Source organism: Camelus bactrianus, chromosome 13 (genome assembly GCF_048773025.1).
Source record: "Camelus bactrianus isolate YW-2024 breed Bactrian camel chromosome 13, ASM4877302v1, whole genome shotgun sequence".
NCBI classification, from domain to species: Eukaryota; Metazoa; Chordata; class Mammalia; order Artiodactyla; family Camelidae; genus Camelus; species Camelus bactrianus.
In genome coordinates, this window is record NC_133551.1 from 24143956 (window position 1) to 24168446 (window position 24491).

Here is a 24491-nt window from a genome sequence, read left to right on the forward strand (position 1 = left end):
AGAGAGATTTGCTAAATGTACAACTTGCGTGTCAATTTTTTTTTTTTTTCTGGAGGGGTAGGGTGAGATGGTAGGTATGGGAAAGAGGGAAAGTCTGAGACTAAAAATGAATTACATAGTAAAAAAAAAAAAAAGAGTCAATTAACTCATAAAACCATGAGAAAATCACATTCCAAACAGAACTAAGTCACTAGAAGTGGAAGCTTAAGGCCAAAGGTGATCATGAAAATATATACTCTCCAAAAATTCAGATATTTGGGAGAAGGTTTGGACATTTATGGGGCTTAGAATGGTTAAGCTGATATTGTCTTATCTAAAGAGGATGCAAAATTCCAGCTGACATCTGATTACATGCAGTAAATATACAAAAGACAAAAAACAGCAATGTGTGTGGTGTAAAGACTGCATACTAGAACTGAGCAATATTTCACAGAAAAAGAAGCATAGAATATTAGAAAGTAGTATGAATCATCCTAAAAGGCAAAATGAGATATAAATACAGATCAAATCAATGTAGCAAGGTTGAGATGGTAACAATATTCTTTTTCCTTTCAATGCCTGATCTTTAAAAATATCTCTTTTGCAGGCTGTCTGCAACTTTGCCTTGATGCACAATTATAAAAATCAGATGATGGTTTATTTTATAGCACAGAGAAAAGATGCTATACTGCATTAGCCTAGGTCACAGTGGATGGTAGCTTAAATAAAGGTCGAGAGAAGTGGATGGATTTTGATTATGTTTTCAATGTGTAGACTGTTGCTTACTAAAGAATTGGGTGAAAAGGATGAGGGAAAGATGTGAGTCACAGATGACTTCTAGGTTTTTGCCTTGAGCAATCTGTTTAGTGATTGTGATATTATCTAGATGGAATATATCATCAGGATTGATAATAGTTCCCTAAATAGAGATGCCTATTGAATATCTTTCAGTGATGAAGAGATATGAAATAGGCAGGTAGATATACAAATATAGAATTTGGTGTTGAATATATTATGATGGCTAGTAGAAGAAACTTCAGAATCACTGTAAAGAAAATATAAAATAGACTGTATCCCAATGAAATAATATGGCTTAAAAAGTTCTGATTTGTTGTTTATTTCTTAATTTTTATTTTTGGGGAAATTACAGCATGGTTGTAGTCTAAAGATATGGAGATAGATTTCAGATACAAGAAAAATGTATAAATTTGCAAATTGCTCCTTCTCTACTGAAACCATAGCAATATTTCTTTTGTATTTAAATATTAGCAGCTGCAACAAATAAAAAAGAATTTCTACACTTTCTCCTTTTCTCATAGACTGGCTTCCACAGACAGTTTTTTATTTGACTGGATAATGGTTAATTAGAAACCCCATTAACTTTAAGCAATTATAATGAGTGATGATCTTTATTATTAAATTTCATTAAAAATTGATCCCTGTGATACATAAGCAGTGAATTTCATAAGTTAATTTATGACCTTGTCGGTGCACCTGTACATTTAAAATCTGCACTTGGACCACTTGCTATGATCATAATTATTTCTTTGTGAAGTAAAAGTTTTCCAGTTGTAGATTTTATTAAAAATGTTTTAAATTTCTCTGAAGAACAGCACATTGGTGAATATAATCTACTTTTCTAAACCCCAGGGCTAAAAATAATAGAAAAGAAACCAATCATGTAAAACTTCATTGAGTAGTACAACACTTCTCAACCTGCAAATGAAACGATTTGATTTCCAAAGTTGTGTTTGAAAGACTTTTGCCTCAATATATAAATGCTTTAATTCTTTCCAGGGCAACATGATACTCTCTTACAATGAAGCAGTAAATGAAAACTAATTTGAATCATCTGAATGATCAGCAGAGAGAAGAGTTGATGCTAGCGAAGAAAAGAAATTTAAAAATCATTCACATTACTTAGCCACAAAATGTTGGTTGTAGCAAAGATTTTAAGAGCCTTTAAGGAGGCTGGAGATTCAACAAGCAGATCGGTAACACACCATAAAACAGTGCTCAAAGAATATAGACATTAGAGTTTTGATTGTTTCAGCGATGCACTGAAACGCAATTGAAGAAATATAATTTTGGCACAGAGAGCTAGGAAATGACAGTAGCAGATGGATTGCATCAGTCTGCAATAATCAGAGATGAATTGCTCTGTTTGAATGATTGAACTTTATACTTTGGAAGGCTACTAGATTCCTGCAGCCGGAGGCTTCAAAAGATAGACTATTTGTCCAGTCAGCCCAGAAGGAAACATTAAGTCTGTTAGTTTCAGTCATTTACTTTGCATGAGCAATAATGCCCTTGGGTTGAACATCTTTAAACACAAATGTCAATAATCAAGCTGCGTTACAGGTGGATGATAACAATGACTAATTCACAGACATTTTCCCCCTCAACTCCCTGTCCTTGCAATATCAATGCGGTAGGAAATCAGCAGCATTTATTACTCCTTTATTCCATTTTTGTGCATTTTTATTTAAGTATGATAGACATACAACATTATATCAGTTTCAGTTAGACAGTATGATGATTTTAAATTTGTATATATTGCAAAATAATCACTACAATAAGTCCAGTTAATACATATCACTACACATGGTTATGTATTTTTTCTTGTGATGAGAACTTTAAAGATCTATTCTCTTAGCAATTTTCAAATATGCAATACACTATTATTAATTACAGTTGTCATGCTGTACATCCCATCCCCATGACATTTATTTTATAACTGGAAGCCTGTGCCTTTTGACTCTATTCACCCATGCGGTCCACCCATCACTTTCCACCTTTGAAAACGACCAATATGTTCTCTGTATCTAAGAGCTTGGTTTTCTTTTGGGGTTTTTTTTGCTGTTGTTGGTTTGGGTTTTTGTTGTTTGTTGTTATTGTTTTGTATTCCACATTATTCAATTTTGTATTCCATTTTATATATAAATCTAAATTTATCCATTCATCCACGAATGAAGACTTAAGTTATTTGTATATCTTGGCTATTGTAAATAATACTGAAATGTGCATGGGAGTACATATATCTTTTTGAATTTATGTTTTCATTCTCTTTGGATAAATATCCCTAAGAGGAATTGTTGAATCACGCGGTAGTTCTATTTTTAATTTTTGAGGAATCTTCATACTGCTTTTCCATAGTGGCTGCACTGACTTATATTCCTAAAGATGCACAAGAGTTACCTTTTCTCCACATCTCCAACACTGATTATTCACATTCTTTATGACAATAGCCATTCTAACAGGAAAAGGTGATAGCTCATTGAGGTGCTGATTTGTAATTCCTTGATGATTAATGATGTTGAGCATCTTTTCATGTACCTTTTAGCCATCTGAATGTCTTTTATTTGGAAAAAATACCTACTCAGATCTTCTGCTTATTTTTTAATCAAATCATCAGGGATTTTTTGGTACTGAGCTTTATGAGTTCTTCATATATTTTGGATTTTAGCTCCTCATCAGATATATGATTTGCAAATATTTTCTCCTGTTCAGTAGGTCGCCTTTTCATTTTGCTGATGGTTCCCTTTGCTGTGCCGAAGCTTTTTTAGTTGCATGTCGTCCTGACTGTTCATTTTTGCTTTTGTTGCTTTTGTTTCTGGTGTCAGATTTAAAACAACATCACCAAGATGTATGTCAAGATTACTGCCTGTGTTTTCTTCCAGGAGTTTTATGGTTTCAGGTATTACTTCAAGTCTTTAATCCATTTGGAGTTAATTTTTGTGTATAATGTAAGAAACTGGAGTACTTTCATTCTTTTGCATGTTGCTGTCCAGTTTTCCCAATATGGTTTATTAAAGAGGCTGTTCTTTTCTCACTGGTATACTCTTGGCTCTGTTTCATAAATTAATCAAACATATATGTGATTTTATTTCTGGGCTCTCTATTCTATTCCATTGATCTATGTGCTTGCTTTTATGTCACTACAATGGTATTTTAATTACTAGAGATTTGTAATATAGTTTGAAATCAGAGACTGTGATGCCTCCAACTTTGTTCTTTCTCAAGATTGCTTTGACTTTTTGGGATCTTTTGGGGTGCTATACAAATTTTAGGATTGGTTGTTCTATTTAGGATTGTTTGTTTTGTTATTCCAGTAAAAAATGGCTTTGGAATTTTGATAGGGATTGCACAGAACCTGTAGATTGCTTTGGGTAGTATGGACAATTTAACAATATTAATTCTTCCAATCTGTAAGCACAGAATCTTTCCATTTATTTTTGTCTTCTTTAATTTCTTTCATCAATGTCTTATAGTTTTAAATATACAGGCCTTTTATCCCCTTGGTTAAATTTATTCCTAGACATTTTCTTCTTTTTGATATAAGTGGAATTGTTTTCTTAATTTCTCTGATAGTTTGTTAATAGTATATAGAAAGGCAACAGATTTTTGTGTATTGATTCTGTATCCTGCAACTTTACTGAATTTTTTTATTAGTTGTGAGTTTTCTTGTGGAATAGTTAGGGTTTTCTATATATAGCATCATGCCGTCTGCAATGGTGACAGTTTTACTTCTTCCTTTCCAATTTGGATGCCTTTTATTTCTTTTTCTTGCCTAATTGTTCTGGCTAGGACTTCCAAAACTATGTTGAATAAAAGTGACTTGTCTTGTTCATCTTAGAGGAAAAACTTCTAGCTTTTAACCATTGAATTTGATGTTAGCTGTGTGCTTGTCATACATGGCCTCCATTATATTGAGATGCATTTCCTCTACACTCATTTTGTTGAGAGATTTTATCATAAATGGATGTTAAATTTTGTCAAATTTTTTTTACTTCTATTGAGATGATAATACGATTTTATCCTTCATTATGTTAATGTGGTGTATCATGTCGACTGATTTGCAGATGTTGATATATCTTTGCAATCCTGGAATAAATCCCACTTGATCATGGTGTAGGATCTTCTTAATATATTGTTGAATTCAGTTTGCTAATATTGTTGAGGACTTTTACATCAATGTTTATCAGGGATATTGGCCTGTAATTTTCCTTTTTTGCGGTGTCCTAAGATATAAGATTAATATCAAATGTTACATTTTTTTCCATCCACTTCTTGGTCATTGTTAATAATTAACTCATCAGTAAGGTTACAGAACCTATTTAGTTACAAGTAGTAGCGGTCCTTTACAAATCTTGAAAGTATATGACTTAAAGGCTATGATTTTATAAAATAAAAATGATAAATCAAGAGAAAATGTCTCATTTCTTACTTACACTTGTGATTATCACTTCAGTTGAGTTAGGTACACTATTGGTATTACACATATGGTACTATTTACCTAGCAAGAGACACTGCCAAATCCTTTGGAACAAATAACATTTCAAAGCAACTAAAATCCATACATTTTGCAGGATTATGATTCAATGGTGACCACCAACTTGTTAGAAACCTCCCACTGACCTTAAATAGAAGTCACCTCTCTTCTAGAGACATGTGATTAAGCCAAGGTAGTTCAATAAAATAAAATAAAATAAAATAAGGTAGAAATGAAACAATTGTATCAAAGAGTAAAGCATTAGTTTCAAACTCGCAGAACAGGTCTCTGGTGTGAATTTGGAGGTAAACCCAGGCAGCAGTGTGGTGGCAGCATCTGCAGGATATGCAGTTTTAGCAATACATTTGAAAGCACAGAAGATGGTACTAGGTGGAAACACATGGATACCAACAACTCATGGGTTGAAATGTGCTTTAGCAACGTTTGATTCTAGGTGTGAAGCTTTAGAAGAGTCTTGACTATATCTTAACATTTCACTTTTTTGTTCCTCTACATGTGTGTGCAAAAGGGTTAAATGACAACAATCTATATTTAAGTGCTTTTAAAAGAGATTTCCAATAAATAAACATAAAAACTTCAAGTAACAAAGAAAGTATTGCATCATATTTTATTCGTAGTGTTTTCTCTTTTTTTGTGGAACAAGAAAATAATGGTGGATTCATAATAATTGATGGCACCTCAGAAAATTAAATTAGAAATACAGTATTGAACTTTTAATGAATGATGAACACAAAACATATACTGAAATCTCTGTGAGTAAGTCAGTAAGTGCTAAACAATGGCTATCACATATCTTTATTTTCTCCTTAGGAAGAAACTTGGGGGGAGACAAACACATAAAATCATAATTAAGGGTTGCAGACAAATCGTTTCTAGTTTACCAATTATTTTCATATTGACATGTTAATTTCATATTGACATATAAATGAAAGTGGTACAGACCAGTTCCTATTTCAATTTATTCATGTTAAAACAAAAAACTCTGACAAATCTTTTCTCTAATTAGTACTAGACTTCAACATGAAGACATTTCACGTACGTGTCTATATCAAAATAGGAACACAAAACGGGATTCTAGCCAACTTTTATTTTCCTGAAGCTGTTTGTCATCTGTATATTTTCTCAGTCATTCTATTTTTCTGGCTCCTTCCTGCTGTCTACCTTCTGGCCATTTATTGCTTCTCAGCATCATTACCAGTGTGTAGACAGAAAATAAAAGACAAAAGGTAAAATCAGTCTATCTGGTAATTTTAAAGCGTCTGTTAAAGGGATTAATAAGGGAGGATAAAAATAATGTCCAAAATGAACTTACGTGATTATCAGTGAATTTCAATTATTCCAACATCTTCCCCGTGCAGATACTTGAGTTTTATGTGTGTATATGCTTTCCAATGGATGGAACTTCAGGGAAACATTTTAAGATACACAAACATGTGTTCAAGTTTATGAGGATAAAATAACACTATATCCTTTTTGTTTATCCTGATAAGATCAATACATGAGACAGATTTTTATCATCAATTTCAGAACTGTTTGTAGATATTTATCAATTAAGACTATCACAATATTTTAAGTATTGAATTTAATCTTTGTCAGCCATGGATTTATTCTGAAAAGGTACTTCTACAGTATTCCTACAATGCTCTAAAGACCCCTTACTATGACATTTTTATTAGTTCATCAGAATAGGACCACTGCGTTTGAGGAAAGAACTGCCAACGAACACTTAGAACTTTACTGGAACCAAAGCCCCCCCAAAAATGAAAAAATTCTAAAGATATATTTAGAAAATTACCTTTAAAACTACTATAGTATTTGTAAACAAAATAATGCTCCACAAATCTGTCTTTATTAAAACAAAACTTAGTGATAAACATCAAAAAATTACTTTTTTGAATTTACAGCCTTAAAATATTGTTTCATCAAAAATGGTTTATTTGTATTTTTCTGTTATTGTTATGCTACAGCAATCATGTTAATATAATTTTCATTAATTCATTTCAACTAAAAAGTCTACAGAAATCTCCTGTATCTGTAATCTTGCTGAATCAAGAAAGGCAAAATATACAATATTTAAGATATGTCCAAATCAGACTGTTTCTTATTCAAGGTAATTTCTAGAAAAATTTTCTCCCTGTAAGTGATCATGTCTTCCACATCTTTGTAGGCAAGCATTTCTTCAATGGACATCAGCTTATAGCTACTCAGGCTGAATGTCAACTTGTTCTGTACAGCATTTAACATCTTTAGGGATGTTGTAACTGAATCACTCAAAGACGAACAGACTGGGAAAATACGAGCGTTCCACAAACTCAAACATGTCTTGTTTCCAGAGAACAGTTTCTCTGTAACTTTCAGATTCCAGGTGTCTAGGCATGACAAGAAACAGACTCCAAAGAATTGAAGTAACTTTATATCTGACAGTGTTTTAACATTCTTTTTCAAGTTGTCTTGCACTCCATATGCCATAGTTGAATACTTTAAGTGTCCATTCATCTTCAAGCTTAAGGAACATACAAAAGAATATGCAGGCAGGGCAGCTGTTGTTATGATATAAGAACCACTAATAATGCAATTTTCCCCAACTGAAACATCAGGCCCCAACCTGGAGTACTCCACAACCGAGCCAGGTGCCACAGAACATCTTGAATCCAGTATACTTTGAATGATACAGGATTTGTTATTAGAGCATTCTGGTATTGCTGGAAAGATGCTAAAGGCTATGGACTGTAAGCCAAGCTCTGACTTCAAACTGCCATCTGAAGTAAAATGAAACAAATATTCTTCAGTTGTTCCGATATGATAAAATTTGGAGTTATTAAGAACAACAACATTTAGCGCTGTTCCTTTAAGAAGATGAAATATTCTCTGCCTCATGTCTACCAACTCTGACTCTTCTTTAGTGACATTTGATGTGTTTCTGGTATATTCCACAGTTGCTCCAGGTCCCAAAGCCTGCAGGAAATCTCCATAGGCATCTATTTCACAGTTCAGTGTACCTATTTTTTCATAAAAAGCAAGCAACTTTCTCGCTGATTTATGATCCATGTAAAATAGGCTGTCTGTGTAGACATACTCAGGGTCCAACTTAAGTGAGGGAGTGTCACCCCCAGCAAGGTCTTCTTGCAAAAAACTTCCAGGTCTACATACAGCACCAAATTCATACATCTTTTCTATGCTGGGCTTATGAAGGAAACGATGGCAACATCTGTATTCTAGGTCTCTATATCCTAAATAATCGAAAGGTTCTAGGACAAACACTCCATGTGTGGTACCAACAGTCAAACTAGAAGGATGAGCTAAAGCAGTAAAGCCAGGTTTGTCAAACCTAATAAACTCAGATTCTCCAGTACTATAAAGTTCAATGTCATCCGCACAGGTAACCAGAATCCCAGGATTCATATGGCAGGGGAAATCAATGTACATGGCTAGTTTTAATTCCAGCATCTGATAAATGGGGCTACCAAGAGGTAAAGCAGTAAAAATTTTCCCCAGGGCACTTGCATTTGGAAGGCGTTGACTGTAGCCACCTACATAAAATTAGATGAAATAACTGTTTTAAAATGTTTATAAGATTGTGTATAAGTTATAACCAGGGGTATCGGTTACAACTTAAAATATCTCTAAAGATATTTAAAATATACAATGCATTATTGTATCCCAGGAAAGAGTAATAAAGTCCAGATTACAAATTCAAAGAGTGATTCTCCTGTAGTGATTTGATGTAATGCAGTTCTAGACTAGGGAAGAATTCTAGTATACTTTACAGCCTGTGAATTGTTTTAAATCAACTATATAACTAATAAAAAGGACAATGAGCTAAAACATGACCTGATATCTACATTTTAAACAATAAATCTCATCCATGTTTAAACTCCTACAGTAAAAATCCATATTCTAGGGGGAAAAAAAGTCACCAAAAAACTAATACACCAATTCCAAAATATAATTCTCTATTAAACGGTAATATCCAGATGCAGTGTTTTCCCTCAAATTATTACATACACTTGAAGAAAGTAAAGGTGCATTTATTTAAAAGCACTTTAAAATGTATACTTGTTTTAAATTAAACAGGCCTTTTCCTCTAAAATGAGTCTTAAGACTTCTTAATTCCTTGAGAAGTGTATTCTCCTAAGTATATTAAACAGTTTACATCATTTTTATGATTTTTATGTAATTAATTATAGTGAGAGGCATAACAGAATCACAGAAAAATGAGTTAAAACTCTGGTTCACCACTTCTTGGTTGTTTACCTTTCGATTTATTCCAAATCAGCAAATAGAATAATACTCATTTTATCATGCTTTATGAGATCACCAATACATGTAAAGCACTTGGCACAGAGTACATTGTTCGATCAACGAGAACTAAAACTTTCTACCTTTTCATTTTCTGAAGATTAGCCAATAGTAAAGGTTAGCATTATAAGAATTATCTATTTCTAATTATAGTTGACCCCTGAACAAGGTTTGAACTGTGCCAGTTCACTTATATGTGGATTCTTTTCAATAAAAACAACAGCATTACATGACCCAAGGTTACCTGAATCCCCGATGTGGAACTGTGGATACGGAGGGCAGGACTGCCCGCACAGAGGACCAACCATAAAGCTATATGCAGATGTTCGACTGTGCGAGGGTTGCTTCCTCTAACCCCTATAATAGTCAAGGATCAAATGTCTGGAGTCTAATGAATTTTACTAAATTGGTAATAATATAATACTTGTTTTGGAATAAAACTATAAATTTGACTCTTTTTTACTTTTTTGGTGAAACTTAAAACCAAAACTTGGATGCTTTACTAGATATCATCTTTACAAAGAATCATTGTTCTGTATCTGAATCATGAGAAATGCAGAGTTCCCTGGAAACCATGTGGATGAGTGGTTTTACAATGTCTGTCTCTGAGTTGACATCAGCCTATGACAAAGTTTCATCAGCCCCCAGGATACAGAGAAACATAGAAGATTTTTTTTCACATAACCAAAATTTTCATACAACCAAATTTATCCAATTTAAAAAACTATCCTTCATTCTGAGATTATTTCTTTCCTACTTCTCTGCTTTAAAAGGTCCTTTTCTGTGTGCAATTATCCCTCTTACACACTTTGTTGTCAGCTCCATGTTTTGTCACTAACTTTTCTTTTTGTTTTTAAACTCTTTTAAGGACTAAAGACTTTGGCCACCAATAACTAGATAAAAATACATAACAGAAAGTTTTTGGCTAAGGTCTGGTAATCACAGTACTAAACCAGCCTCTCTCCTACAGGAAGAGTCCTTTCTAAAGCATTAACAAGAAATGTTTATATTTTGATTAGTTCTTTCTTAGGAAAAGGATTTTCTACATATACACCAAAAATATACATGAAAAGTTATGATGTATGTGATCTACAATATTAAGGTTAAATTTTGTGAAAAATATTTTGCTACTCACAACCTAAAAATACCAAGAAAAGCATAAAATGTTTGTTTTCAAAGCAGAATAACTTCAAAGACAAAAAAAAAAAAAAAAAAGAGGGGAAAGTTTTTTTTGCAAAGGAGAAAAAAATCTCTAAATATCAAAGGTAAAATACTAAAAGAAAATGTAAGTTAGTAAAGTATAACATTACCAGAGTGAATTAAGAGGATGGTAAAAGAATTCCATTCATCTCCATATAGCTTTTCCAAATGTCGAAGGGCACAAAGTGTTGATCCTCCATTTCCTTAAAAATGAAGTTAAAAAGCACAGTTTATTTCACAGAAAGCTACAAAAACTTTGTTATCATGGTAAATTTAAGTGTAATAACTTTGACTATACGGCTTTTAGCTGAGAGCAAATGTACAGCCAAAAGAATCAAGTTAAATATACACTGCATAGCAATTAAATATATAAATGAATAATTAATAATGAAACCTAGAAATCAGTCCTCGGTAATAAATGATGAGCTAATCTCCCGAAAACAGTAATTAAAAAAAAAAAAGAAATGACAAATGAGGCAATCTGTAATACTTGGAGTTCACACTTTCACTTGGAGTTATGAATTGCAAAACCCATAAAACTAATTCTCCCATATAATCAAATATGTGCTTTAGATTTACTTTAAGAAACTTTAAGAAAAAATTTTAAATTTAAATTGAAATTTTTTAGTTTTTAAATTTAAAAATTTTCATTTTAAATGTAAAAACTTTTTAGAACCTGTTTTCCCAAAATATATCTTAAATGTAACTTCAATTTACTAGTTTCATTGGGCAAGTTATTTAACATTTTGTGCCTCAGATTCTCATTTTACAAATGCAAATCATAAAAGTAGCAGTGAGGATTAAAACATTGGCTAATTAGGACAGTGCCAATGTCAGATATAGATACCCTAACTCTGGTATCAAGGGGCTTCAGTTTTTTGGGGTTTTTTTAATTGAAGTATAGTCAGTTTACAATGCTGTGTCAATTTCTGGTGTACAGCACAATTCTTCAGTCATACAGGAATATACATATATTCATTTTCATATTTTTTCACTGTAAGCTACTACAAGATATCGAATGTATTTCCCTGTGCTATACAGTATAAACGTGTTTATCTATTTACATATACCAGTCAGTATCTGCGAATCTCAAACTCCCAATTTATCCATTCCCACCCTTTTCCCCCTGGTAACCAGAAGTTTGTTTTCTGTCTGTGAGTCTGTTTCTGTTTTACAAATAAGTTCATTTGTCTTTTTTTTAAGATTCCACATATGAGTTATATCATATGGTATTTTTCTTTCTCTTTCTGGCTTATTTCACTTAGAATGACATTCTCCATGGTCATCCATGTTGCTGCAAATGGCATTATATTATTATTTTTATGGCTGAGTAGTATTCCATTGTACAAATATACAACTTCTTTATACAGTCACCTGTCAGTGGACATTTAGGTTGCTTCCATGTCTTGGCTATTGTAAATAGTGCTGCTATGAACACTGGGGTGCAGGTGTCTTTTTGAATTAAGGTTCCCTCTGGATATATGCTCAGGAGTGAGATTGCTGGATCATATGGTAGGTCTACTTTTAGTCTTTTGAGGAATCTCCATACTGTTTTCCACAATGGCTGCACGACAATGCATTAAGGGGCTTCAGTGTTAAGTATCACATGGAAAATGGCTCCCAGAAAAATAGCATGTATTTTTATTTGCTATGGAAAATCAAAAGGCAAAGTTGACAAATAGATTTTAAAAGCAAACATCTATGACACTTATGCCATTAGACCATGCTCTTTCACATTCTGCACTGTGGCTCCAAGAGGCCAAGTATCTATTTTTTCTGATTTCTGAAAAACTGTGGAGTTGGGAGAAACTTGAGAGTCCTACTGTTAAGGTCCAAAGGAATATTAATTATCTAGTAAATTTTATTAGGGCTAATAAAATTCTCTTTTAAGTAACATAACATTCTGGAAGTTTTTCAGGTAAGTCCAGTGTGTAAAAAGAGCTGCCATGCATTTTATCTTTCTTAAAAAAATAGTGAATTTACATTAAAATTGTCAAGTCTGTAAAGACTATGGGTAGAAAGAAATATAGTTTATAAACTAAGCCACAGGAATGCTTTTTTTCAATGATTATTCTGCCCACAACCTATGATTATAAATCTGACCATAAAAGCGTACCAATTTTGGCTCCAGTAGGATCAACAAAAACATGATATTGAACTCCAAGAGGTAACTCCTTTTTTTCCAGCTTTTCTGACAGTTGTTGCTTATAAGCAAGTTCCTGTTTTTCATCAGCTGCTGTTATTGCAACAATATCCCAGAATTCTCCAGCTGCCACAGGTTTGCCTGTGTGGAAAAGCAAGGAAATGATAAATATCATCAGAATTCTCTAGGTGTTACAGGTTTACCTATTTGAAAGAAGGAAAAAAGAAATAATAATATATCCATAAATGCATCTTCTGCTTTGGAGAATTGGGGAATAACGAGTGGCCAGCTAGTAGGATTCAAAATAGTTCTAATAAGGATTGTTCAGATTCTACTTTTTTTTTCTCTCTTTTATATTACTTGCTCCTTTTACGGTCTACAGTCTTATTTATTTAGATTTTTCTGGAAGTTGTTCCTTGATTAGGAAAAGTACTTTTGACTTGCTAAAGATTACCTCAATTCCTAAATAGAGAGAGGAGACAAGGGAATAAATGAAACTCCAGCTTTGAAAATCAGTTTTCACAAATAAGGACCACTTAGTGTTTGTTGGCTAAGAAAGATTAAATCCAAGAATCCATTCCTATAATGTTGCTGTTAATATATACGGATTTTCATTACCTTAAGATGAGCTATGCAAGTTTACAAAGGTTATTGGAGAATGACACCAAATTCTGGACAATGGAAAAGTTCCCAACTCCCTGATGAACTCATTAAAAGACAGATTGAACTTTTGGTTGACAGTTGGAAGTGCTTCTTTACTGGTAAACGAAATGAATAAGGGTTTTAGTTAACAAACAGGACTTGTCAGCTACAATCTAATAGTCTTGAATATTTTACTGTTATCCAAGAATTATTTCCTGTATTTTTAAAGCAGTAAAGGCGCGCGCGCGCGCACACACACACACACACACACACACACACAATACCCAATTAGATAATTGTACAGGAAGTGACAAGTGGCATAGCCTTTAAAAGAAAATTTTGAAACAATTTTACCGTTTTTAACTTTTAATCTATAACTACTCAGATTAGGCGAGGATTGGGTTTCTTTTTTCACTTAGTAAGTGTTCACATTAGGAAACAAAATTGGTGAAGTAGGTAGGTGGTGGAAGAAGGCTAAAATCGAATTTGCAAGGGTCAAAACAGCATGCTTTAGATATTTTGGGTTTATTTAAAATAGCTTTTGTTAATGATGTAACCAAAATGAATAGCCTGTATTTATAGCTTCACTAATAATTTTTTTCCTTCTCCTTCCTCTTCTCATGTTATATATGTGTGTATATAGATATGTAGATACACATCTCTCTCTCTCTAATATATATATATAGATAGACACATACGTACTTAGGAATAAAGTTAAAGTAACAAGCATAACGTAAAGAAAAGACAGTGACAGAAGAATAAAAAACTCAAGAGGAATATCAGCTATGCCCGGATCGGAGTCCTAGGCCCGCAGTTGACTAGCAAAAGGAAGTGGTAGTCCAGCAAATATCCCAGCCCGTAAAGCACCCTCCCTGTCTACTGCACGGGAGAGCTAAGGTTCCTTCTAGGTACCTCTCAGCTCTGAAAACCTCTGCAACTTTCGCTGGGTGGCTTCTCTCAGACATACGCTTGGAGGGGTACTCGTGGCTGCCATAGCCCACTCTCTCCGGAACCGCGGAAGACTCCCAGGTACCCCGCCGTCCAGCGCTGCACGCATGCGCCCCGGGACGTAACCCGTCCCTGGGTCCGGTTTCGCCTCTGTCCCGCCCCCTACGTGCGTCACTCACGTAACCACGCCCCGAAGCGCCCTGGCCGGTCCCGGGCAAACCACGATGGGGTGAGCTGGGAGCCCAGCCCCGTTTCCCTAGCAACGGTCTCCAGAGCAGATACATGGCCACCTAGCGATTTGTCAGACTGTGCCGGGGGTGGGCCGCTCGGTCCCAACTCCTGAGGCCTTGCAGCCCCGCTGACCCGGTGAGTGGTTCAGATGGGGCGACGAAATTGCGAGAACTGACCGGCTTATGGAGAAGTTGAAACTGCAGCCTAGCTTCCAGCTGTCTTTCTCAAAGGCGATTCGTTCTTTCTAACGCTTGGTTTGTTTCAGCCAGGAGAGCCCCAAGAACTTCTTGACAGTTAATTCCTCTTCCTGGGTCGTCGTCTGGAGCCATCTGCCCCAAACCCAGATCCAGACACACAGTCTGAACTTTTAAAATCTGTATCCTCTTCAGGAACCATAGCTTTGTGGCTCCTTTGCCCTCGCAGTTCCTAGAGCGTGAGCCTCTCCATTCCTCTCAGTTTTGGGGTTACTTAGCAGACTTTCGGAAATTTTACACAGTTCTGCAGTCAGCCTCTAAACATTTGTGGTATCTCGGTTGCTTTTCTGGTGTCCTTTTGCGTATGCAGATTAATGTAGAACTTTCAATAGCATTCCTGGGAATAAGTCAGTCTTATTAGATGTGTTTTTGATAGGTATGGGTAGATAAGTTCTTCTCTTGTAAAGCACCAAATTTGTGATGAGTTTTACAGATTACTCTATCCATCTTTACACATAAGAAAGCAGTGAATCAGAGAGAATAGTGACTTAGTCGAGGTCTCAAAACTAGTAAGCAGTACTGAGAAGATTTAAGCAAGATATTTCAATCCCAAACTCAGAAATCCTTCTACCACACCATACAGTTTAATTTGTTTGAGAAGCCTGTCTTCATTAAAGTTTTCATCAGGAACATAGGTATTCAAGGCCTTACACATTCTTACCATGAACTTAGTTTTTTCTTCTAAAGACTTGACCCTGTTATTTAATTGTGTACTTAGAAAGCATTTGAGTGAAAAGGGAGATTACTCTCTCATAGTTTTATCACTTAAAAGGTTTTGGTTAATAAAAACAAAACATTTTTAGTAAGAACATTGAAAAAATACAGGAGACCTGAGTTAGGTGAGAGTGAGCACAATGGAACGCAGCAAAAGGGAAGGTCAGAGAGGTGACAACGACCTAAAGAAAGGATTTTTTTTTTTTTTAACTGAGTGAAACAAAGCCATTGCAGAGTTTTTATGTGACTTCCTGATATTGAAAAGGAGCACACAGAAATTTGAAAATAGACTGTAGTGGAGGCTGCAGCAAAAAGAGAAACAGGGAGAGTTGTTTGGAGGCTACTGCGGTAAAACAGTTGAGAGCTGGTGAAAGCTTAGCCAGGTTGGTAACAGTGGAGGTGATGAGAAGTTGGTTAGATTCTGGATATATGTTTGAAGGCCTAGTTAATAGAATTTGCTAATGGAATGGCTGTGGAATGTGAGAGAAAGAGAGGAGTCAAAAATAACTGCCTGAAGGATAGAGTGGCCATTAATTGAGATGGGAAAGGCTATGGATGGGGAAGTTACTGGAGTAGTAGGGGGTTCAGGATTTGGTTGTGGACATGTAGGATAAACAAGTATATGTATGCAGTGCATATGGAATGGAACTTTGTACATGTATGTGTTTGTTGGCTTTATACATAAGTCTGGAGTTCATGAGAGAGGTCTGGGCTAGAGATATAATTTTGAAAATTGTCAGCATATCGATGGAGAGTTAATTTTTAAATTCTGGGACTAGATGAGGTCCTAAGAGAAGAAAGGTCAATAGAGCCTATAAGCTGAGGGATTGTACATACTAATAAGGTAAAGTAAACAATGAAAAAGGTAATCAAATAAGAATATTTCAGACACTGATAATAACTCTGAGGGAACTAAAACAGGGTGATGTAATAGACTCTAACAGAGTGTTAAATGTATTCTGTAGTGTTTTTTGGACCTGGGAAGGATGGCCATAGAAATGGTTACTATTTTTTCCTGATGATGGTTATATTACTCACATAATCTGTACTGAAAGTAAATATACCACATTATTGGCTATGATTTTTGTCCTTCTCTCTTTTCTGTTTTCCTAAAATTTCACTGGTAAAAATTTCTCAGTAAAAAAATGAAAAAAAATATTGTATACTATGGGAGTGGGAGTAAATCTCTTTGGCAGTTGATTGTAGGGGGTAAAAAAATCTAGGGATTTTATTTAAGTTTACATTCCATATAACCAGACAGTGTGATGTGGTTGTTTAAACAGCCATAAGCTACAGTGACCAGAATGAAATATGTCATTCCAGCATAGTAGTTAAACACATTACTCAGCGTAGCTGAAACGCAATGCAAATGTGTTAGATAATGGATTCCACGTTTTTAAAAGGGACATCAGACAAACAACTATAATAAATTGAAAAAGATATTCTTTGAAGGTATTTGGGCTTTTTTTTTTTCCTGTGGGAGGAAAGTAGTATCTGAAGAAGTGCCTTAAGAGGAGTGAGATAGACTTTCAAAGAATTTAACTGAAGAACATTTTGCATACAATTAACAACCTGTTGTAAGTGAGCAACTGAATGCTTTTTAGTACATTTCCTGAGTTGTGCAACCATGACCACGATCCAAGTTTAGAACATTTCCTTCACCCTGATAAGATTCCTTGTGCCTATTTACAATTAACACGTTAAGTTCTTTTATTACTATAGGCATAACTATGACTGTTGTGTAAAAGTTATAGAGAAACACATTAGAATTTTTTCCTTCACATTATTTTTTTTCTTCTTCATAAAAAGAATCTGAAGCCAAAGAGTCCTGGATTATGGACCATGGGCTCAGGTGCATGGCGTGGTCCTTTCATGCTAGGGCTCTCCTCTTTTGCATTATTTGTGCACCATCTCTTTGTTTAACCGCTCTTCCTCCTCTCACTCTTCCGACATGGAGTGTAAGCAAAAAATCTTTTTTTTCTGTTTCTTTTATTTAAATTTATTTACTGAGCTAACCTGTTCTCAACTTATTTCTTCACTATTGTTTTTCCCACTGTGGCCTGCTGAAGGACCCCTCAGCCCCTTTCTGGAGGGCAAAGGAAAACTTTTTTGCCCTAAACTTTTATTTTATCTTCTCTCTCTGTCTCTTTTTTTAAAGACTTTATTTTTTAGAGCAGTTTTAGGTTTACAGCAAAATTGAGAAGAGGATACAGAGGTTGGCAATATATCCCTGCATATACCGTCACTTGCATAGCCTCCCCCCTTACTAACATCCCCAGTCAGGGTGGAACGTTTGTCAGGATTGATGAACCTATGTTGACCTGTTGTATTCGTTAAGAGTCCGTAGTTTGAGTTAGGATTCACTCTTGGTGGTATATAATCTATGGGTATGAACAAAATATAATGACATGTATACATCATTACAAAGCTATTCAGAATAGTTTTCACTGTCCTAAAAATCCTCTGTGTTCTGCCTCTTCATCCCCTCCTCCCCTCAAACCCTGCATCCACTAATTTTTTTTTTTAACTGTCTCTCTGTTTTGCCTTTTCCAGAATGTTATATGGTTGGAATCCTGAAGTATGTAGCTTTTTCAGATTGGCTTCTTTCACTTAGTAATATGCATTTAAGGTTACACCTTGTCTTTTCATTGCTTACTAGCTAATTTATTTTTAGGGCTGAATAAACATTCCATTGTCTGGATGTACCACAGGTTATTTATCCATTCACCTCCTGAAGGACTTCTTGATTGCTCCCAATTTTGGCAACTGTGGTTAAAAATGCTATAAATATCCATGTGCAGGTGTTAGTGTGAAAATAAGTATTCAGCCCCTTTGGGATTGAATGCAATTGCTGGATCTTACGGCAAGAGCGTGTTTAGTTTTATGAGAAACCACAAACTGTCTTCCAGAGTGGCTATATACCATTTTGAACTCCTATCAGGATGAATGAGAGTTCCACTTGTTGCACATTCTTGTCAGCAATTTGTGTTGTCAGTGTGAGAATTTTGGCCATTCTTATAGGTGAGTAACAGTATCTAATTGTTGTTTTAATTTGCATTTTCCCGATGACAAGCAACTTTCATATGCTTATTTGCTATTTGTAAATCTTCTTTGGTGAAGTGTCAGTTAAGTTCTTTGGCTTTTCTTTAATCTAGTTGTTCATTTTCTTACTGTTGAATTTTAAAGTTCTTGGTATATTTTGTAATAGAGTCATTTATCAGATGTGTCTTTTGAAAAAGATTTTCTCCTACCCTGTGATTTGTCTTCTCATTCTACACTAACCTTTTGCAGCACATGTCTTTAATAATGAACTCTAGGTTATAAAATGTTTCTTTCATGGATTATGCTTTTGGTGTTGTATCTAAAAAGTCATCATCATAGCTAAAGTCATCTAGGTTTTCTCCTAAGTTATCTTCTAAGAGTTTTATAGTTTTATGTTTTACATTTAGGTCATAGATTCATTTTGAATTAATTTTTCTGAAGGTATAAAGACTGTGTCCAGATTCATTTTATATACTAGTAAGTAAATACTATCGGTGGAGGTGAATATTAATGCAATGAAGAATATGAGTAAAAATTAATCTAGTATGTGAGAAAGACATTTTAAGATTGTTTAATTTATTCTAGAATTTATATTATATCAACCAAAAAGTCAATTGAGAATGGTCTAAAAATTAAAACATATAAAACAAAAATCAGTTAACAGAAACCAAAAAATAAGTTTTTAGGCACCTGGGATGAGATTCAATATTTAGGCATTAAATTAACTCTAAATGACCTGACGGATAAGGAAGAGATACTTTGGAGTAACATTTCTTTATTGTATGGTTAAAGGAAGCACAGAGTGGAAACACTTTTTTCCCCTGTCACTAGAGATCAGTTAGAGAAGTAAGAGGTAGTTGCTTTATATCATAAAACATTCTCCATATGATCTAGTTAGAGTATTTAGTATTTATAGAACCTATAGGTATTTATAGATACATATGGGATGAAATGACACAATATGTGCTCACCCCCAAATATTTGAGAATATAATCAAGGATTATAATTTTTTACAGATTTATTCATTGAAAATATATTACTGATTTACTTTTCCTTTGCTTACTTTGGATTTAACTTGCTGTTCTTTATCTAGTTTCCAAGGTGGAAACTTAGATTACTGATGTTAGATCTTCATTTTAAATATATAACTTCAATGCTATACATTTTTTTCTAAGCAATGCTTTTCACTGTATTCCACAAATTTTGATATGGTCTATTTGCATTTAGCTCAAAATTTAAAAAAAATTCTTCTATGACCCATATATTATTTAGAACTCTGTTATTTAATCTCCATGTATTTTGGGATTTTCCAGCTGCCTTTCTATTATTGATCTCTAGTTTAATGCCACTGTAGTCTGAGATAGACATTGTATACTTTCTATTCTTTTAAATGTGTTAAGCTATTTTTTGTTACCCAGAATGTGGTCTCTCTTAGTTGAATATTCCATGTGTGCTTGAGAAGAATATGTGGTCTACTGTTGTTGGCTGAAGTAGTAGGTAGATGTCAGCTATCCAGTTGGTTGATGGTGCTGTGGACTCCAGTTATGTCCTTACTTATTTTCTGCCTGCTGAATTTAAGCATTTCAGGCAGACGAATGTTGAAGTCTCCAATCATAATCTATTTACCCATTCCAGTTCTCTCAGATTTGCCTCAGGTGTTTTGATACTGTGTTCAGACACATGCACATTAAGGATTGTTAGATCTTTTTGTGGAATTGTCCTTTTATCATTATTTCCAAAGTCTGCTCTATTTGAAATAAAGCTTCTCCAGCTTTCTTTTGATTAGTGTTATGTTGTATATCTTTATCACTTTATTTTTTTAAACTTCTTTTATCTCTTAACGTGTACCACAGAAAATGAATATTTTTAATAAAAAATTAATTAACATACCATAAAAGTCTCCCTTTTAAATTGTACAATTCAGTGAAAAATATTTTTAAACAAAAGCAATACTTTGGTTGTTTAACAGCAACTTTTAGTGTTTCTGTGATCTACAATATCATTTTAATGCTTTTCATAGTATTCCATTAACTATAATGCTCTATTTAGCTAATTCCACTTTTTAAGACAGTTAGGATACATCATGTTGTTGCTATTATATACCATATTTAAATGAATGTCTGGAGCACTATCTTTTTTTCATACCCGTTGATATTTCTTTTATTATACCTTCTTTTTTAAAATTGAGATACAGTTGATACATTACATTACATTATAATTGAATGTAGCAATTCAATATTTGTATATATTGAGAAAGGATCACTACAGTAAGTCTAGTTAACATCTGTCACCATACCATCCAAAATATTTTTTTTCTTGTGATGAGAATTTTTAAGATCTACTCTCTTAGCAACTTTCAAATATGAAATACAGTATTATTAACTATAGTCACTATGCGTACATTACCTCCCTATGAATTATTTATTTTATAACTGGAAATTAGTACCTTTTTAACTTCTTCACCCATTTTGTCAAACCTCCATTACTCACCACTGGGAACCGCCAATCTGTTATCTGTATCTATGAGCTCGTTTTTGTTTGTTTATTGTTTTTAAAGATTCTGTGTATAACAGATCACACATGTATTTGTCTTTCTCTGACTTACTTCACTTAGCATAATGCCCTCAGTGTTAATTCATGTTCTCCCAAATGGCAAATTTCATTCATTTTTATTGCTGAATAATAGTCCATTGTGTGTGATGGAATATGTATGATGGAAAAGATGTATATCAATATAATCTCTATCTATCTCTCTATCTCTCTATTATCTGTCTATCTATCTATCTAATCTTCTTTATTCATCCATCACAGGGCATGTAGGCTTTTTCCATGTCTTGGCTATTATAAATAATGCTGCAATGAACATGGGAGTCCAAATAGCTTTTCAAGTAAGCATTTGTTTTTTTCAGATAAATACCCAGAAGTAGAATTGCTAGATCAAATAGTATTTCTATTTTTAGTTTTTAGAGGAACCTCCATACTGTTTTCCATAGTGGTTGTACCTTTCCACCAATAGCACACAAAGGTTCCCTTTTCTCCACATCCTTGCTAACTCTTATTCTGATGCTTTTTCTACATCTATTGAGATGTTCATATGATTTTTATCATTTATTTTGTTAATGTGGTATAACACATTTATTGATTTGTGAATATTGAACCATTCTTTTCATCCCTGGAATAAATCTCACTTGATTATGTTGTATGATCCTTTTAAGGTATTGTTGAATTCTGTTTGCTAATATTTTGTTCAGAATTTTTACATCTATGTTCATCAGGGATATTGGCCTGTAAGTTTCTTTTTTGTTGTTGTTGTGTCCTTGTCTGGTTTTGGTATCAGAGTAATGCTAGTGTCATAAAATGAATTTCAAAGTGTTTCCTCATCTTCTGTTTTTTGGAAGACTTTGAGAAGGATTGCTATTAATTCTTCTTTGAATGTTTTAGAATTCACCTCAAGCACTTTATTGTAATCTGTATTTATCTTTATATTAAAGTGAGTTTCCTGTAGACAACATACAGTTGGGCTAGTTTTTTGATCTACTGTAACTTTGATCCACTCTATTTTGGTGCTTAGACTGTTGACGTTTAAGGTAGTTAATTACATAGTTGGATTAATATCTACTATATTTGTTAATGTTTTCTATTTATTGCTCTTGTTCTCTGTACCAGTTTTAGCCTTCCAAATTCTTTCCTGCCTTTTGTGCTTTTAATTTAGCACTGTATGCGATTCCATTTTTTATTCTTTCTTAGCAAATCTATTTTACGTTTTTCTCCCCGCATTTTAAGCCATTTCCCTAAAGATTGCAAAAATCCAAATCTGCCCTCAAATAACACTATATTACTTCAGAGGTAGTATAAATATCTTATAATAATAAGATATTTCTGATTCCTCCTTCCTCTTCCTTGTACCTCTGCTGTCATCCACTTAATTTATACTTAAGCATAGTTGCTCATAGTAAAACATACAGTTGATTTTGAACAACATGGATTTTAACTGTGGGCCCACTTATATGTGTGTGTTTTTTTTCTTCAATAAATGCAGTACGACACAGTCTATGGTTGGCTGAAACCATGGATGTGGAAGCGTGGATATAGAACCTCGGATAGTTTTGTGGAGGGCTGACTATGAGACGTGAGCGTTCTTGGATTTTGGTATATGTGGTAGATTATGGAACCAACCTCTGTAGATACTGAGGGACAAATGATTTTTAACTATGAGAAGGTCTTCACCCCTAACCCCCACATTGTTCAAGGGTCAGCTGTACATATATATGCATAGATAATGAAATAATTTTCACTATTAGTATTTGAAAAAACTTTTATCTATTAGGTCAACTAAGAATAAGAAAAGTAAAAGATTATTTTACCTTCACTTGTTCCTGCCTTGGTGCTCTTCCTTTATTTGAGTTTCTGAACTAAATCATCTTCCTTCTCCCTAAACAACTGCTTTTAACATTTCTCTTAAGGTGAATCTACTGGCAACAGATTTCATTTTTTTTTTTTTCTGGGAGTCTTTATTTCTCACCCACTTTTCAGATTAATTTCACAAAGTATAGATTTTTATGTTGGTGAGTTTTCCCCCCTCAACACTTTAAATATTTCACTCCACTGTTCTCTTGCTTGCATGATTTCTTAGGAGAAGTTGGATATAATTCTGATTTTTTCCTTTCTATGGGTAAGGGGTTTTTCTTCTTCTGAAATCTTTCAATTTTTTTTCCTTTATCTTTAATTTTCTGAAGTTTGAAAATGATATGTCTAGGCATTCTTTTTGTTTGTTTGTTTTATCTTTATACTGCTTGGTGTTTTCTGCTTCCTTGATCAGTGGGTTACTGTCTAACATTAATTTGCAGAAATTTGCCATCATTACTTTTTCAAGTATTTTTCCTGTTCCTTTGTCTTTTAAATCACTTTCTTCCCATTCTGGTATTTCCATTAAGTATAGTGAACACATTTTTAGTTACACACAGTTCTGGGATGTTCTTTTCTGCTTTTTTTAGTCTTTGTTCTGTTTGTCTGAAATTTTTGAAGTTTCTCTTGACATGTTCTCAAGCCCAGAAATTCTTCCCTTAGTCACGTCCAGTCTACAGAATGGCTTATTTATAATTTATGCTAGTCTTTCTCAAGGTGCCCATGAATTACCTAGGTGCATGCTTAATTACAAATTCATTGGCCTTCAGCACAGTGACCCTAATAATGTAGATATGATATGGGGCCAAGGAATCTGCCTTTTAATTGATTCTTCTAGTAGATCTTAGAGTTTGAGGATTACAGTTTTAGACCTTGACCAGGCTGTAAGAAATAAGCAATCTCTTGAAAGACTGTAAGTGTTTAATCTGAATTTTCACATGTATTCTCCTTTGGATTATGCTGAGCTAGATAAACCTCCACATGGTAGAAATAGATTCTTCTGATGGGAAAAGTGGTTAATTTAACCAAATGCCTTCAGATAGGCCACTTGAGCTCATATTTTCATTTCCAAACTATCACTGGGTGACTGCCTTTTACAAAACCTGAAATTACCAATAGTAAAGGAAATTTCAAATATATTAAAAAATACTATTTAATTATATATAAAAAAGTTTTAGATAAACTTAGTCAAATTTTGAAACTATTAGAATTCTAGATATTAATTGCCTAATTGAACTGAACATAAAAATAAATAATGTGATTGTAAATTGTCTTTTTTAAAAAAATAATTAGCAGTTGAACTCCTGTATTGCACCTTCATTTCATTTAGCTGCATTAATCA

The 24491-nt window shown here is 33.9% G+C and overlaps 2 protein-coding genes across 7 annotated transcripts in view; one reads left to right on the plus strand and one right to left on the minus strand.

The window, feature by feature from the left end:
- Positions 1–5865: 5865 nt before the first annotated feature.
- FPGT (fucose-1-phosphate guanylyltransferase) lies at positions 5866–14628 on the minus strand. Of its 2 annotated transcripts, none has more exons than XM_010963402.3 (4): positions 14469–14626; positions 12888–13055; positions 10882–10974; positions 5866–8802 (listed from the first exon to the last, which is right to left on the minus strand). In XM_010963402.3, the coding sequence occupies exons 1-4, from the start codon at positions 14611–14613 to the stop codon at positions 7346–7348; spliced, it is 1863 nt and encodes a 620-aa protein (XP_010961704.2). In that variant the 5' UTR covers positions 14614–14626; the 3' UTR covers positions 5866–7345. The 2 variants fall into 2 exon arrangements, with proteins under 2 accessions (XP_010961704.2, XP_045378893.1); XM_045522937.2 differs by having other exon boundaries at positions 7672–7985; positions 14469–14628.
- A 5-nt stretch (positions 14629–14633) lies between these two features.
- The window catches only part of LRRIQ3 (leucine rich repeats and IQ motif containing 3), a 131420-nt gene continuing 121562 nt past the window's right edge, over positions 14634–24491 (plus strand). For 3 of the 5 annotated variants that reach the window (XM_010963458.3, XM_045522938.2, XM_074376242.1), the window contains exon 1: positions 14637–14870. The gene's annotated coding sequence lies outside the window, so the exon portion shown is untranslated. Of the gene's footprint in view, positions 14871–24491 lie in introns of all 5 variants that reach the window. The other 2 variants (XM_074376244.1, XM_074376243.1) reach the window with 2 other exon arrangements.